Below are 17,910 nucleotides of genomic sequence, written 5' to 3'. Positions count from 1 at the left end.
ATAAATGGAAACACTTGAGACGGATTTGCAACAGATAAGGCACAGAAAACAATCACGCCAGTAAGAAGTGGTCTGGAAAAGGTGCATGTACTGCTATTCCCTACATATATGAATGGATTAATTTTTCCTACTATCAACACCAATATTTTACTAACACCTAACCCTGATCTCACATGAGCCTACCCTCCACTGATGCCCAACCCTAACTGACCCCCAGCCAATTGCCTAACCCTAACCGATCCTATAACCAATCTAACCGCTGCCACAAAGTGCCTAATTCTAACCAACCCTGCAACCCTAACTGATCCCCAAAATCGCAAAATCCCTAACCCCAGATAACCCTGAAGCCTAACCCTATACGCCCCCCACTGCAATAACCACCATTTCCGCACCTATTTGCCACTTTTTATCCACCGCAGTATTTTGAGCGCTTCCATAAGTGTAAATTTGGGCAGCGGAGGCTGTGATAGAATAGCGGGCACCGGAGCAGGCCGCCATACAAAACTGCAGCTTCATGCCCGCTATTTGTAGCTCCGGTGCCCAAATTTACACTTATGGCTGCTGCCTTTAACATGGCAACATTAACAACAGTTTTATCTAACACATAACTTTGTTGCAGATCAAAAGGGAATACTGGTTGCAGTCTCCTGTAACCACGTTCTGTTGGATAGGGCGGGGATTAAAAGTTTCATTGTCACAGTTGGTGACATTACCCCACTGACAATACTGAATGTCAATGGCTGATGTGTGTAACAACAGAAGGAGTGGAATAACTTACTACTGCTGACCTCTCTCCTCTCAGTGCAGCCATATTGATTTATTTCATATGAAAATAAACATAGTACAGACAAACAAAAATGCAACATCTTCATTTAGCTGTACACATATAAAGGCAGAGGGCAGAGGCATGTCTTTTTTAAGGCTTCTTGCACACCAAGACGTTGTGTTAGGTGGCACGTTAAGGTCGCATAACGTGCACCTAACACAACGTATGGTGCTGCAAAAGCCGACGGTAGAGTGAGCCGCGTTAGGCTGCTCGATGCCCATAATATCTCCCAGAGTGGCGCTGATTGGCCAGCGGGACCACGTGATGCGGAGCGAGACACTCCGCATCACGTGGTCCCGCCGGCCAATCAGCGCCCGCCAGTGCAGTGAATATTAAGTAGCCATGTGCGCGGCTACTGTAGCTGGCTCTCCCCGCCTCCTCCGCCCCCCACTGCGCATGTGCAAACAGTCTAACGCGGCTATAGCCGCTCCAACGCCGTAGCATGCTGCACTTTGCACAGAACGTGCAGCGTTACATGTAACGCAACGTGGGCTGTGTGAACAGCCCACTTGTGTTACATTGCTGTGCGTTGGGGGAGCGTTACAGGCGCACTAACGTGCGCCTGTAACGTCTTGGTGTGCAAGCAGCCTAATAGTTTACTTTTTGTCAGATTGAGAAAAGATTTTTCAGCCACTGAGGTCAGTGATAGCAGTGTTGCATTGGAAAGTAAATTGTCACAAATACATGAAAGAAAGAAAACTAAAGGCTTTGTTGTGGTTTTGTGACAGGTAAGAGCAAAAGGAAGAAAACAGAGAAACTGAAGTAAGGCAATAACAGTGAACAGTCTGTGATGGGTCTTTTCAGTTATCCACAGAGTTGAAGTTTTCAGCGCTGTGGGAAGACTATACAATTAATTGTCAGGAGGAGAATACAAGTTTCCAATTTATACATACTGGAATTGAGGCAAACACATTTGGAAAGAGGTGCATTTGAAGCAAACCACCCATTTGCTTGATATCGTTTTTTACCTTTTTTTTTTTTTTTTTTTTTTAAGAAATCTAGAGGTCCAGCGGTCATCCAGAGCTCAGGCTAGTTTATATATTGCAGGTTAAGTGACCAAACCTGAACAGGACCGGATTTATACTTTTTGTACCCCTAGGCCAAGATTGTTGGTGCTCCCCTGTGATGTGCAGCAATGCCCCTCCCATTCCATGTGCAGCCCCCTCTTTCACCTGCATCATTCAAGTACTATAGCCATTCTCTTTCATGAATACCTTCATTGGGAATCAGTTTCCCCATTTTCAGCCTCCCTTTCATATGTAGCAATCCCTCTTTCATGTTCAGGTGCCCCCTTGGCCTGAAGCCACCCAAGGTCCGAGCCTTTGTGGCCTTTCCAGAAATCTGGCCCTAGACCTGAGCCTGCAGGTCCATCCCCAACTTTTTGACATTTCCTATGTGGAATAAGTAGTCTCCTCTGAGTACTGTACAGATCTATAGGAATATTGCCAGGCAGACACGCCGGATGCATGTAAAAAGATAATGTAACTGATATCCAAGTATGGCCTTACACTGTGTCTAAGCCATACACAAACACATACACTAAACTCCCCCCTCCCTATGCCCAATAGTAGCACAGCCACCACCACAAATATCCCATCTTTTTTACTCCTAACCCTGGCAGCTTACCACAGCCAATCAAAAGCTGCTTACTCACACAACCTCGGCCATTATCCACACTGTAGTGTGTAGCCAAACTTTGTATGCTGCTTAGAGACCCCAGCCACTGCTCTCTGCCCTTATCTGTAGTTCAGCCAGGGCCGGATTTGCACTCTTTACCGCCCTAGGCCACTGTCACCAGCCGCCCCCCTTCAGTATAGGTAGTGAGATGACCCCTCCCCCTTCCCTCTAGTATAGGTAGCCTGATGACCCCCCCCCCCCAGTATAAGTAGCCAGATGACTCCTCCCCCTTTCCCTCCAGTATAGGTAGCCAGATGACCCCTTCCCTCTAGTATATGTAGCCAGATAACTCCTGCCTCTTTCCCTCCAGTATAGGTAGCTAGATGACTCCCTTAATCCCTCCTCCCCCCCACTTTTCAGTATATGTACCACATCGCAGCAGCCATCTTTGTCACTTATTTCTCTGCAAATCTCCAGTGCAGAAGCTTCCTCTTCCTTTCCGTCTCCAATGCTGCCCAAGTCCATAGCCGCCGACCATAATGCAAGCGTGCACAGAGAGCAAGGTGGCTGCTGCACAGGCCGCTGGCAGCAGAGTACCGTGGTCAGGCACAAGCCTGATCTCCCTGCATTGCAGTATTCAGAAGCTTACAAATGCTGCACCAGTTTAGCCTGCTGATTTGGTGCCCTTCCTCCTGTGGTGCCCTAGGCCATGGCCTAGGCGGCCTTGGCCTAAATCCGGCCCTGAGTTCAGCTACTCATTACCCTAACTTCACATGTTGCTTAGTGATACTACTCAGCTCAAATTACTTCTGCCACCAGTAAACTGGAGTTTGGCTATCTCAGCTCCCAGTTCCCAAAAGTACTCATTAGGTGTCGCCATAGCAGCAAATTACTCTTGTACATTGCAGTCTATGGTGGCACTGTTTCTTCTGAATTGTCCGTGGGTTATAATGATCTGTTTCAAGGACTCGCCAGATAATGAATTATATTGGCGTTCATTAGTGAGCTTAATGCGGTTACTGCAATTAACTTGGATAAGCCTCTCTATCGTATAACAGAAATAAAAAGGGAAACCGTGAGCCCCTGATGGTGTAGTATGTTATAGGATTATACACAGACAGTTATTAGTTGTGATATTATACTCATAAACAAGGGTTACTGCTAAGACAACCACTGGTAAAACAGGTGGGGAGCTATGACCTGACTCCATTTAGGTTAAGATGTCACTCTGTAGATAAGAAACGGGAGAAACACCCCTCCACTAAGGGTGGACAATCGGAACACTAAACTTGAGCAGAGGCGCCAAAAAGAGTTAAAGCAACTTTTAAAAAAAATTATAAAATGGGAGGTGGTGGTAGACTTAACTCCCCAATAAATGACTCAAATTTGTTGGTTTCAGTTGAATTAAAAAAACTTTAATCAAGGAGTAGTTGATTACAGTTTTGAATTTAACTGAAATGGACATATTCAGGTCTTCTATTGGGGAGGTAAGTTGAGCACTACCTATGTAGTTTGATTGAAAAAAGACATTTGCTGATTCAAGATAAATCCCTGGATCAACTCTTCCAGGAATTACCTGAAAATTATAGCAGTGGATGTCCTTCAATGCAAGTAAAGTATCCAATCCCTCTTTAAATGCAGATTATAGAGTTTGCCATAACTTCTTCCTGAGGTAAGATGTTCCAGATTTTAATTACTCTCACTGTGAAGGACCCCTTTCTAAATAGATAGCAAAAAAATGTTTTCCTCCACACGCAAATCATGTACCCTGTCCGTCATATAACCCTAGGGACAAAAAGCTAATCTGCCAAGCTTTTGTATTGCCCTCTGATGTATTTATACATGTTAATCAGATCATCTCTCAGTTGCCTTTTTTCCAAGCTAAATAAGCCCAGTTTGTTCAACCTTTCTTGGTAAGTGAGATCTTCCATCCCTCTGATGAATTTAGTTACCCGTTCCAGAAGGTTAATGTCCTTTCTATAGTGTGTTGCCCAAAACTGTATTCCAAACTCCAGATGTGGCCTCACACGTGATTTATACAGAGGGAGTAGTATACTCCAGTTTTATAATTTTTTATCTCCCATTTTAAAATTTGAATATATATATGTATATATGTTTTTGGTGTCTCCGTTTAAGTTTACAATGTTATTTTAAAACGGATATTTTTATTTTATGCAGAGCTCAGTTCTTTAATATTGCCCATTTTTGACAGGAAGTACTTGGCCAGTCTCAGTCTTTTAGTCTCCGTTTTTATGCAGAGGAAGCTAAGATATGGTAGAGTGTGGAGTGTTGCTTTAATAGGATAACTAATAAATTGTAAAGAGTAATTATGCTTTCTTTCTGTAAATTCTTAAGCATGGAGGGCGGAGGGCGAGGAGGATTAACATAAAAAAATAACAAAAGAACAACAAAGTTCAGCCTTAAGCGAAGTCAACGCGATCATAAATAACAATAACGCACAATAGAGTAAACACAGACATTACTTTACAATTTCTAATTTCATTTGCACAAAGCCACAGGAAATCTCTTATCCAAACAGCAAACTGCATGTTTCAATTAATAAAACAATTATAAGGAGACACAGAAATGATTTGCTTCTTCAGACGCTCTTATGAACAATTAGGAGGAAAAAAAACTTCAACAAAGAAAACATCACAGTCTTCGCAATTATGGATAACATCTTCATTGTGCAAACTCCAACTGATGCCATTACTTTAAAGTGTATCAGCAGAATTCAAACAAGCATAATTTAATCAAATGTGATTAATATATAGATTGCCATAATCACATTGCATGCACGCTGCAGACAAGGGGTAAATAGTATGGAAAAGCGATAAAGAGACAACACAGAAGAAGATATTTATCAGTTCTTTGTGCACAATGAGCAGTACAAAAAAAAAGGCAGCCGGGTAAACGAAAGTGCGGTAATATTGTGCCCCACGAGTTACGCTATTAGCATTACCCATGGTACTCGACTAGTGTGACCATTGCTAAGGTAACACATGCTACTAATGGTAAGGCGTGTTACCATAGTAACAGCCACGCTAGTCGAGTACTGCAGATCGCACTTATAGCGTAACTCAAAACACACAGACAAGACACCGAACAATTATATTGTGCTTTTCTCCTGATGCACTTAAAGCACCACAGCTGAAGACAACTGGGCGCGCTCTATAGGCAGTAGCAGCGTTAGGTGCTGAATAGGTGCTGGATGGAACAGGAAGAGCTGAGATTTGAACCCTGGTCTTCCATGTTAGAAGCAGTGCCCTTAACCAGTACACTATTTTTGCCCCTCCCACTTATACCTCTATGACACTCGGGCTGTCCTTGCCAAGTTTTGGTGCCCCATATTAATTGCTTTGTATAGAGTGCTTGAGGGGGCCCTTTCCAGGACTTGAAATGGGGCCCAAAGCTTCTTAGCTATGCCACTGCTGACTATAATGATCATTTACGTACAAATTAATGGACAAAAATGAATCCGATCAAATTAATGTAATCGATTCAATCCAATCAGATTAATGAAATCGATCTGATTTTCAGTTTAATTCAGTCAATCTGATTGGATTGGTTAGGGGATATTTGTCCACTTGTGGTCACAAAATGATAATTTTAGATCATTCATATGAATAATTGATCTTTAGCAAATTGTATTGTTAGTGGTCACTTTAGGATAACATATATTTTAGTATAGAGTTACCCAGTCCCTTTTCTAACACTACCCCTTCCTCTTAAAGTGAATGGAAACCGATAATCAAATAAAAAAGTCAGATATTCACCTAAGAAGAGGGAGGCTCTGGGACCCATAGAGCATTCCCTCTCCTCTCCCGGTCCCTGTTGTTGCGCTGGCTCCCGCTTCTTGACCGTTTTGGTCAAATACCGCTGTTTCCCCACCGAAGGGAGGCTTTCGGAAATGCTTCGGGAGCCCGAGTGCTCCCGAAGACGGGCCACTCTACACTGCGCATGCGCGAGCGCCCTCTATGACGCACTCTCACATGCGCAGTATGGAGCCGTCTGTCTTTGGGAGGACTCGGCTCCCGAAGACTTCCGAAGTCCCCCCCCCTGCGGGGGATTTGAACGGGGAGCCAGCGCACCACCGAGGGCAACGGGAGAGGAGAGGGAAGGCTCATTAGGACCCGAGCCTTCCCTCTCCTTAGGTGAGTATCTGACTTTTTTTTTAATTATCGATTCCCATTGGCTTTAATGCCAATCACAAAACCCTCCTAACACCTAAAGGTGACCACTAAGGATACAATTTGCCAAACGATTATTCGTATGAGCAATCGGAAGTGGTTGTTCGGCAGCACTAATGGACAAAAATGTTTGATCCAATCAGATTAATGGCATTGTTCCAATCTTTGAATTGATCTAGTCAATCTGATTTGGTTGGTTAGGAGATTTTTGTAAATTAGCATAACAAAACGATCATTACTGACTGTTTATATGAAGAAGAATTGTTCATAAACAATTGTTTGGCAAATTGTATCATTATTGGCCACCTTAACATGAACCCCCACCAATTCCTAACACAAACCCCCAGCACTCAAAATACCAAAGCAGTAGCAGACCTACCCGTTTGGCTACTAATAGCTGATCGGCTAGTATTACTTCTAAGCCATGGTGAGTTGAGTACCCAATACTAGCTGTCCAATACTAATCGGCTTTTAGATCAGCTACAACTGGCCACCCAACTAACCAACCTAACACTGCGATCTATTAGGCGCCTTGGCAAAGCCAATGAGATGGTCTAAACCCATCACATTTTTCAGCATTTTAAAGTCCCAATTTATACTTCTCTGGTAGCATTGATAAAAGGGAATACTCCTTTGCTGTATGGGCAGTTACTTCAGTTCCTGTTCATGTCTTGTTCTGGAGAGCTGGCATCCTGCTGATCACAGGGATTTCCAGAAAAAAAAATGCATGGCTAGGAAACCTATGGATTCCTTATCAGGTTGCAGTAGTTTTAGAAACCAGTTAAAATGACAACAAGACGTTCCCTGCAGCTGTAGGCACACTGACTTGCATAAATGAAGGTATCACTGTACAGGCAGTCCCCTACTTACACAGGGCCAGTGCTTCCATATGGGCAACCTGGGTAATTGCCACAGGCCCCCCAGGCCTTCCCCAACTTTATTTTGGTCCCCAGGGCCCTGGCAGAGTTTTCAGCAGTGTAGCAACTTTCCTGCCCTGGCTGGGAAGCTCCTCCATTAGTCCACGAGTTCCCGCCTCCATCCCCACTAGCTGCATCCTCCTAGTGACCCAGTGGCATGTTATTACACAGGGTGGAATTTGTCAAGAAATGAAGAGCCACTAATGCTGCTTACGGGTGGGGATTCTTGAAGACCCCCTGGTTAGTTTTGCCCAAACAGATTCTATTCTGGGAGATTGTAAGTCGAATTTGTCAAAGCCATGTGGCTTTGATGCGATGGACTAGAGGAGCGGCCACGAGCATTTGCACGTGGATGGTCCTCTGTGTATGGCTCCTGGGGTATCATCTGAGCCGTTGCGGGTCATGTAACACGTCAGGATCCGTGGCACGGACGCTGGAAAGGGGCTAGGAACTACAGGAAGGTTAGAAGATGGCGCTGGACCCTTGGTATTTTTTGCCCTGCAAAAAAAAAAAAAAAAACCCCAAAGCATAGTTCCCCATTATCCCATTAGGCATGCCAGTTATTTGAGACTTCCGGTTGCCTTAGTCCTCGTTATCCCATCAGGCATGACGGCTAGTTGAGACTTCTGGTTGCCTAAAGGTGGCCAATAACTATATAATCTTTTTCATCCAATCTTACCATTTCTTTGTAATATAAGAGATTGCCTATAGTATCTATTCAATATATTTACTCAGTTTACTCTTCTACTGCAGAGATTTGGTAAGATTGGATGAAAAAGATTGGATAGTTACTGGCCACCCTTATGGTGTCCATACACGATACAATAAAAACGTTTGATTTTCCCGTTTATTCGATTTAAATGGTCGAATCGAATGAAAGTTAAAAATGTTTTTTTTCCAATCAAGAAATTTGAATGATTTTCACGTTCTTTCGAGAAAAATCTGAACGGACATGCTGGAAAAATCTTTATATTCGATCTAACGGAATAATCAAACTAAATTATCTCATAAAAAAAAATAAAAAAATTGTACCATGTATGGGCACCCAACAGGGTTAGTTGCCGGTTAGTTGAGACTTCAGATTGCCTCAGTCCCCGTTATCCCATCAGGCATGCCGGTTAGTTGAGACTTCCAGTTACCTTAGTCCCGGTTATCCCATCAGGCATGCCGGATAGTTAAGACTTCTGGTTGCCTGAGTCCCAGATAACAGGGACTCTGCTGTATTATGGTAAATGCCAGCAGAGGAACACTTCCAAGGTGATAAATATTCTTTTTTTGCATGTGATCAGCACCGATCTAATTACCATCTATTAATTCAATCAGTAAAGTGACATACAGTATGTACATAATACTTTTTCTGTGTGCAGAATACATTGTTTACAAATGTTTGGTGAAAAAATAACTGGTCTTGAAATAGGTGGAACTTGTACACTCAACAGATTTTCTTGGCTTAGTGTTTCCCATGTCAGCTTAAAAAAAAGGTCCAAACTCTTAAAAATCAATATTTCCAATGAAAAGAACTGCAAAATATTGATTTTACCCTTTTATTAATCGGCTTCCATGTTTGCAAGTGAATACAGAGCCTTTTTCATCATGAATTCAGCCAGCTGTATTCCGCACCTAGATTGTATCACAATAAAATCACATGGCCGCTGTCGCCTGGCGCAAATATCTATTGAATTCAATCTAGTTTTCAGAGTTTTCTGCTCTCGCCTGTGGTATGGTTCAATGGTGCCACCTAGTGGTCAGTAGTGATACCACAGCACTAATCATATATTCCCTTTCAATGCTACGTGAGTAGATTAAGGGAATAGTATAACAATCATAATAGATCTTTGTAGCCATCTGACAGCAAGCAGCCTTTTTATGAATAATATAATTATATTTTCAATCATTTATTTTCTGCTTTGTATATCCTGGCATTTCTGTGGACTGCGGTATGATGTATGGAACCTGTGAGGAGAGATTTACGAGCAAACAAGCTATGGTGACCTGGAAACTGAGTGACAAAACACAATTTATACCCCTCTGTTACCGTCCACCTATGGAAGAGTAATAGTGTAACACAACATCATGCGAAGCGCGTTACATGCAATAAATCCTAATACAGGAAGTGGAACAATCATGTCAGCACTCCAGGGCCTGTGAGGGAGTGAGGAGGCAGCACCCACAACAACATGCAAGATATCTATGCTGACAGCCTGCAAAATAGAAATCTATGATATGACCTAGACAACTACTATTATCCAAAGCTACAATGTAACTAGGAAATGCATTTGTGTGTCATTTTATCAATATAAGCCTCAATGTCAGCAGTTCAGTGCTTTACATTTGTCTCCATTACCAACACAATGGCATTCAGTATAGCTTCCAGGTTATGCGCTACAAGTGTTGTGCACTATGACTAACAAACCTTTGCCTTTTCCTGTAGCTGATTGTAAGGGTGCATACACATATTGAGAAACGGTGGAGCACAACTCTTAATGCCAGTTGGACGTGCCAAGGTCAGTCTGGCAGCACTCTAGATCTTGTTATATCTCAAAAAGTTTTACCGGCACCATGCGATTTTTAGTAATTAATGTTCTTTATTGCAGTACAGACATTACAGCAAAAGATGCAATGTTTCTAATCAACCGCTTCTTTATCAAGCTATCATGCATGTGTACAACATGATAATGAACATGGTTAGGACTTAACCAAAATCATAAGCAGCTAGCTCTGAACCAATGACAGCAGTCAGTGCCAGTGCCATTCATTGATCTAGCGGCTACCGATAGGTGGTAACGAGCGGCTGTAACTAGTGCAGGGAGGGCGGAGTGGGAACACACGGCGGGGAAGAACGTAGTAGCTATGTCCCTGCATGGAGATATGGCAGTTTGCAGGGATGTAGTTACTCATCCTGGGGGAGGGGAAGTGGCCTATTTTTTAACATTCAGTCTCTAGCAACCAGAAAGCACACTGATTCAGCATCAGCCAATCCCCGTGGGTGCCGGATACCAGGGACTTTTTTTTACAAGCTGTCAATTTTTTTTAAAGTGTTTTATTTTGGTAACATTCTCACACCTGTCCTCATGACTCCCCAACGGTGAATGCTTTGCAGGCAACCTCCCATATGCACAGGTGGTGTAATGAGTGTCTCAACTCAGTGTATTCAATGTAGCTGAGACACTAATGACCCCACCTGTGCATAGGTGAGGTTGCCTGAAAAACATGCACCGCTGGGGAGTCACAAGGACAGGTGTGAGAAACATTGGCCTAACAGTTAATTCTCACTGATCCAGGAAAGTGAAATGAAAATGAGTCAATCCCACTGCTAGCAGAGGCTAATTCAGTTAGCTGGTAACTGGTTAATTAACAATCAGCTAAGGGCCTGTTTCCGCTACACGCAGATTTGATGCAGATTGGATGCAGAAAAACTGACTCCAATGAATTCCTATGGGCCTGTTTCCACTAATCGCGATTATTCTGATGCAGATTTTCCAATAGGCTTCCAATGGAGTCAGTTTTTCTGCATTCATTCTGCATTCAATCTGCATCAAATCTGAGTGTAGTGGAAACAGGCCCTAAAGGCTTTGATTGGTTTAATTTTTAATTTTCCCCCGGAGTCAGTGGAGATATACGTGTGTTAGTATGTATGTAAATGTATGTAAATACTTATAATAATGATTCCCAGCTTCATTCAAATGTACCTGTAGGTAAAAAAAAAAGCAAAAGAAAGAAGAGAGAATTATCCAGAGGCTTCCCCATCCTCTTTGGCCCCACCAATCTAGTGCCGTGGGATATGTTTGCGTGGTTTCGCTCCTGTCCATACAAGCACAACCACACTGTGGAGCAACTCATGCATGGCTTTTTCCTCCTCCCTGCTACCGCACAGGCCATCATTGCATCTGCATGGTTGCGGCTACACTCATAAACTGATGGGAAGAAGATGAGGGTCCTAGCGCTCAGTGGTGGGCTGCAGGAGATCGGAGAAGTCCCTGGACCATCCAGAGGCTCTCATCCACTGAGGTAAGTATCTAACTTTTTGCAATTTTTTATTCTCACAGGTTTACTTTAAACTAAAAGCTACTTAGAAGTGGTCTAAATGAACATCAATAAATACTTTCATATAACTGTCTTCATTGCTCAGATCAGAGAATGAATCTCTCTTTCACACAAGAAATATTTCATTAGATGCAAACATTAAAAACACATTAAACTTACAGAAAGGGAGCAGTTCCTTTACACAGGCGTATTGCTGGTTGCTGTACAAAGGGGAACTGTAGGCACGACGGAAACCTGGAGGCTGCAGAACAAATGAATAAATGTAAGAAACTAATTACTGACAAATAAACATAGCCTAAATTAAGCAGGTCATAAGCACACTTCCAAGAAAAGTTGTGGCCCTTAACCTTTAATTTCAAATAATACTTTGACCATATATTAGATTCTGAAACTCTGGAATGGTATTGTTATAGGAAAAATATATGGTCATTTCGATGACACCGACACATTTCAAGAAGTGCTGAGAAAAAGGCAACAATAGACAAGAAAAGCTGAGTGGAAAAAAAAACCTCAGATTAGCTGACAAAAGGTCAGTAACTAGACTGAGTATGAAAAGAGCATCCCATAGAGGCTGAATTTCTCAGTAAAAATAAGAAGGTGTACACCACTCTGCACAACATTGCCCTGACAAATAGTGCAACAGATTGAGAAGAATGTCATTCAATGTAAAATTCAAGAACTTATCATATACAGTACAAAATATTAACATATTCAAAAGATTTATTATTATCATTTATTTTATTTATAACGCGCAAACATATTACGCAGCGCTGCACAATAGATAAAAGGGTTAACATACAAGGTAGGACACACAAGTAGCTCACAACAAAACAAGATCATACAAATGTCTTTGATAAACAGACAGATACAGTATCTGTACATCCCAGCCAGGACACTATTTGCACTGAGTTTGTATGTTCTCCCCATGTCTGCATGGGTTTCTTCTGGGCACTCCGGTTTAAAGGGATAAATGTTTAAGTCCACATCCCACCCCCCCAAAAAAATACAGATAAGTTAATTGGCTTCCCCTTAAAGTGGCCCTAGACTACGATACATAGACATGTGACTATGGTAAGGGTGGTTCCTCTGAGGGACAACTAACAACAAGACTATATACCCTGTACAGCTGATGTTGGCACTATATAAATACTAAATCAAAATATTACATAAAGGACAAAGCCAAAAGCCAATACTGGAAGGCCATGATCTTCATGCACTTAGATTGCACTGCATTAGAAAAGCAGAATCAGAAACATGTTTATTCGCCAAAAAAAACTGGGTCATGCATGGAAAAAACCGTTTAGAATAGCAAGACATTAAACATTAAAACATTTGTTGACATAAAACAATCATATGTAGTGATCCAGAGCAGATGAGACAGAAACAGAGACAATAATACAAAAAAATAGCAGCTAAAAAAGAGATAAAGGCCCAGTGCACACCAAGCGGTTTATGATGAGATCCGCCGGCCGCATCAGCCTGTCAAGCCGCTCGGTTAATGTATCTCAATTAGATGGTGCACACCGGCGATTTGAGGATTGTAGCAAACCGCAAACGTGCCTCCTGCTGCACGTTGGCTGTTTGCAGAAGCGTTTCTGCCTCAATGTAAAGGATAGGAAAAACGCAAACCGCTCTGAAAAACGCTACTTCAGAGCAGTTTGCCTGGCGTTTTTGTTACAGAAGCTGTTCAGTACAGCTTTTACTGTAACAATTTGTGTAATCTGCTACACAAAAACACAGCCAAACCCACTAGGCATGTTTAGAAATCCGCTCTAAACATGCCTAGAATCGCTCTGAAATCTGCTCCCAAAACCGCTAGCATTTTGCAGATCTGCTAGCGGTTTTGGTGTGCACTGGGCCTATGACACAGGAGGCTGGAACACAACTTGCAGCAGCTAGTAGCAATACGCTACTCGACAAGATGCAGGTGTTCCAAACCACCATCTATCACAGGGATGTCAAACCGGTCCTACAAGTGCCGAGGTCCTCATACATTTTTGACACAGTTCAAATGAATTGATGGGTCTTAACCCCCCTGGCGGTATAAAAAAATCCGCCAGGAGGGAGCGCCGCAGTTTTTAAAAAAAAAAATTTTTTCCTATATCATGTAGCGAGCCCAGGGCTCGCTACATGATAGCCGCTGCTCAGCGGCATCCCCCTGCCCTCTTCGATAGCCTTCGGCGGTCTCCGATCAGGAGGGCTTCCCCCGTCGCCATTGCGACGGGGCGGGATGACGTCACCGACGTCGGGACGTCATTGGGAGTCCCGAACCACCCCTCAGCGCTGCCTGGCACTGATTGGCCAGGCAGCGCACGGGGTCGGGGAGGGGGGCCGTGCAGCGGCGATCGGTGTGCTGACGCAGCTAGCAAAGTGCTAGCTGTGTGCAACAAAAACAAATCGGCCCAGAAGGGCCGGAGAAAACCTCCTGTGCGGCTTACCCCGAAGTACGTTCGGGGTTACCACCAAGGAGGTTAATCAGGAAAGGTGTGGTCCATCAGGTAGAACACATTCCTCTTTCTCAGTCCATCCTAAACACCGGCATGGATTTGGCCCTCCAGGCCTAGAGTTCGACACCTGTGATCTATCAGGAGTATTTGCCTACGGCAAGTGTCCTTGGGAAGGGGAGGGGGAGCCACTGTATAGAGTTCAAGAGGTTGATGAAAGACAGAAGTCACTGCATGTCTTCAGGAGATCATATAAGAAATATTGTCTACACACTAATTGCTGCATCCCCAAAAACTCTATCAGGCAAAGAAGAACCCATATATAAACATGATCTGAAGACATTCTTTGCATGCAGCACAGTTACCCACCAAAAACATAAGGTGCCCTACGAAACACAAAATATGACAACGAAGAACTCAAACTGTTGAGCAACTGAAATCCTATATACAAGCAAGATTGGGACACCATTTCATTTTCACAACTACAGGGACTGGTCTCCTCAGGTCAAACATTTATAGAGTGTTGTTTAAAAAAGAGATGATGCAACAGTGTGGTAAAAATGCCCATGTCCTATCTGTTTCTGAAGTGTGTTACTGACATTACTTTCAGAATGAGTGCTATACATTTTTGCAAACCCCGGTGTATTTCATTAGAGTTGGGCCGAACCTCCGATTTTAGGTTCACGAACCGGGTTCGCAAACTTCCGCGGAAGGTTCGGTTCGCGGTAAAGTTCGCGAACCGCAATAGACTTCAATGGGGGGGCGAACTTTGAAAAAAAAATATAATTATGCTGGCCACAAAAGTGATGGAAAAGATGTTTCAAGGGATCTAACACCTGGAGGGGGGCATGGCGGAGTGGGATATACGCCAAAAGTCCCCAGGAAAAATCTGGATTTGACGCGAAGCAGCGTTTTAAGGACAGAAATCATATTGAATGCTAAATGACAGGCCTAAAGTGCTTTAAAACATCTTGCATGTGTATACATCAATCAGGTAGTGTAATTAAGGTACTGCTTCACACTGACACACCAAACTGTTCACTGAACAGAACAGGTATGCAGTGGCGGGTTCACTAAACAGGTATACAGTGGCGGGTCCACTGAACAGAACAGGTATGCAGTGGTGGGTTCACAGAACAGGTATGCAGTGGTGGGTTCACAGAACAGGTATGCAGTGGTGGGTTCACAGAACAGGTATGCAGTGGTGGGTTCACAGAACAGGTATGCAGTGGCAGGATCACTGAACAGGTATGCAGTGGCAGGATCACTGAACAGGTATGCAGTGGTGGGTGGGTTCACAGAACAGGTATGCAGTGGCAGGATCACAGAACAGGTATGCAGTGGTGGGTTCACAGAACAGGTATGCAGTGGCAGGATCACTGAACAGGTATGCAGTGGTGGGTGGGTTCACAGAACAGGAATGCAGTGGCAGGATCACTGAACAGGTATGCAGTGGTGGGTGGGTTCACAGAACAGGTATGCAGTGGTGGGTTCACAGAACAGGTATGCAGTGGCAGGATCACTGAACAGGTATGCAGTGGTGGGTGGGTTCACAGAACAGGTATGCAGTGGCAGGATCACAGAACAGGTATGCAGTGGTGGGTTCACAGAACAGGTATGCAGTGGCAGGATCACTGAACAGGTATGCAGTGGTGGGTGGGTTCACAGAACAGGTATGCAGTGGCAGGATCACAGAACAGGTATGCAGTGGTGGGTTCACAGAACAGGTATGCAGTGGCAGGATCACTGAACAGGTATGCAGTGGTGGGTGGGTTCACAGAACAGGAATGCAGTGGCAGGATCACTGAACAGGTATGCAGTGGTGGGTGGGTTCACAGAACAGGTATGCAGTGGCAGGATCACTGAACAGGTATGCAGCCAGGAAAAGCTAAGCCTAACTAATCTTTCCCTATGAGAGACAGACAGCAGCTCGCCCTACTCTCTCTAATGCAGGCACACGAGTGGCCGTAATGGCCGCCGCTGCCTGCCTTATATAAGGGGGGTGGGGCTCCAGGGGCTTCGCGTCAAATCCAGATTTTTCCTGGGGACTTTTGGCGTATATCCCACTCCGCCATGCCCCCCTCCAGGTGTTAGATCCCTTGAAACATCTTTTCCATCACTTTTGTGGCCAGCATAATTATATTTTTTTTTCAAAGTTCGCCTCCCCATTGAAGTCTATTGCGGTTCGCGAACTTTACCGCGAACCGAACCTTCCGCGGAAGTTCGCGAACCCGGATCGCGAACCTAAAATCGGAGGTTCGGCCCAACTCTATTTAAAATATGCACATAGTGCGAAGTATTGTCTTAAAAAAACACACAATCTGCACCCCGTGCATGCACTCCTGGGGGTAGTGCCTCCACCATATATGGGATCTCAACCGCTCTCCCACTCACCAGAAGCGCGTCTTGAGTACAAGCATATCGTATATAAAGATGTCAGCCAAGGATACTCTTCACATAAAAACAGCTTTCCAATTTATTGCCACAAGTGATACAGGTTGACAGAGGGTAAAAATGCGCTCCTACCACGGATATAACAGAGTCGCACGCCACCTTACTGTCTCTCCTGCTTCCTCCTCGTATTCCCGTGACGTCAGCGCGCACACCTCCGACTCCGCCCTGAGCATACCAATCACTGCAGTGCATACCTGTAAGCTGTTCAGTGCACCTACGCGACCGAAAGCAGTGTATTATACCACCAGTCACTGCACCTGTTCACGGTACCTGTGTGTGACAGCGGCACATTTGTAATACCAATCCCTGCATACCTGTTCACTGCACCTGTGTGACTGCACACTGTTTAGTATACCAGTCCGTGCATACCTGTTAACTGCACCTGTGTGAAAGCTGCACATTGTATTGTAATACCAGTCACTACATACCTTTCACTGCACCTGTGTGACTGCACATAGTATTAGTCAAGTTAGTGCACACCTTTAACTTCACCCCCCCCCCCCCTCAATATGGACAAAACAACAGGCAGAGGCAGACCCAGAGGCAGGCCACCCGGCAGGTCTGTTCGAGGTCGTGCTGACGTGATTTCGTGTGGCCCTAGACCAAAGTACAGTGCTCAGTAGAAGGCACATTCCCTTAACCCCCAAGATTGTCAGGACGTGGTTGACTATTTAACACTGAACACCTCATCTTCCACAGCCACCAGCGCTGCTCCAAGTACCACATCCGCTACATTTGACACTTCGGAGCAGTTATTTGGTTGGGAAATCACTGATTCACAGCCATTATTGTTACAACAAGATGAAGGCGCTAAGCAAGTTACACCACCTCATATGTCTGAGTTAGGCGACACTATGGACGGAAGGTGTGAGGAGGAGGATGATGAAGTATCTGCTGTTGGTGCAGTTTTGGAGGTGTTTGATACAAGCAAAGCTGGGAAGGATGATTATGATGATACGGATGCCACGTGGGTTCCCAATGAAGGAGATGAACAGGGGGACAGTTCAGGGGGGAGTGGGGGAGTCAGAGAGGAGAAGAGGAGACGAGTTCCTGAAAGAAGCAGGGGGAGCTCGTCCTCAGAAACAGCTGGTGGCAGTATCCAGTGCCTTGTATCGCCACCTATGGACAGCCAGCCAACATGTCCTTCAACGTCAGCTGCTGACGCCACCATTGTGCCCACACCCCAGGGTGGGCACTATGCGAGAGTCACACTGGAGCAGCTCTCCTGGCTGCTCTGAACAAACAGGTGGATCAGCGGCTGACCCCGCACCAACTGGAGATCGGCAACGTGGTGTGACACACTGGCAGCAATCTCATTACGGCTTTGAATTTGGGAAAGTTGACACATGTACCCTGCATGGCACATGTGCTCAATCTTGTAATCCAGAGATTTGTGTGTAAGTACCCAGGCTTACAGG

General features: G+C 44.4%; 1 protein-coding gene across 2 annotated transcripts in view; it reads right to left on the bottom strand.

Annotated features, from left to right (window-relative positions):
• The window catches only part of STAC3 (SH3 and cysteine rich domain 3), a 119,188-nt gene that overhangs the window by 23,671 nt on the left and 77,607 nt on the right, over nt 1-17,910 (bottom strand). For both annotated transcript variants that reach the window (XM_068267472.1, XM_068267471.1), the window contains exon 4: nt 11,754-11,835. In XM_068267472.1, coding sequence (XP_068123573.1) covers nt 11,754-11,835 — 82 coding nt within the window. The remainder of the gene's footprint in view (nt 1-11,753; nt 11,836-17,910) is intronic.

This window comes from Hyperolius riggenbachi, chromosome 2 (genome assembly GCF_040937935.1).
Source record: "Hyperolius riggenbachi isolate aHypRig1 chromosome 2, aHypRig1.pri, whole genome shotgun sequence".
NCBI lineage: Eukaryota > Metazoa > Chordata > Amphibia > Anura > Hyperoliidae > Hyperolius > Hyperolius riggenbachi.
This window is presented reverse-complemented; position numbering and strand designations above follow the sequence as displayed.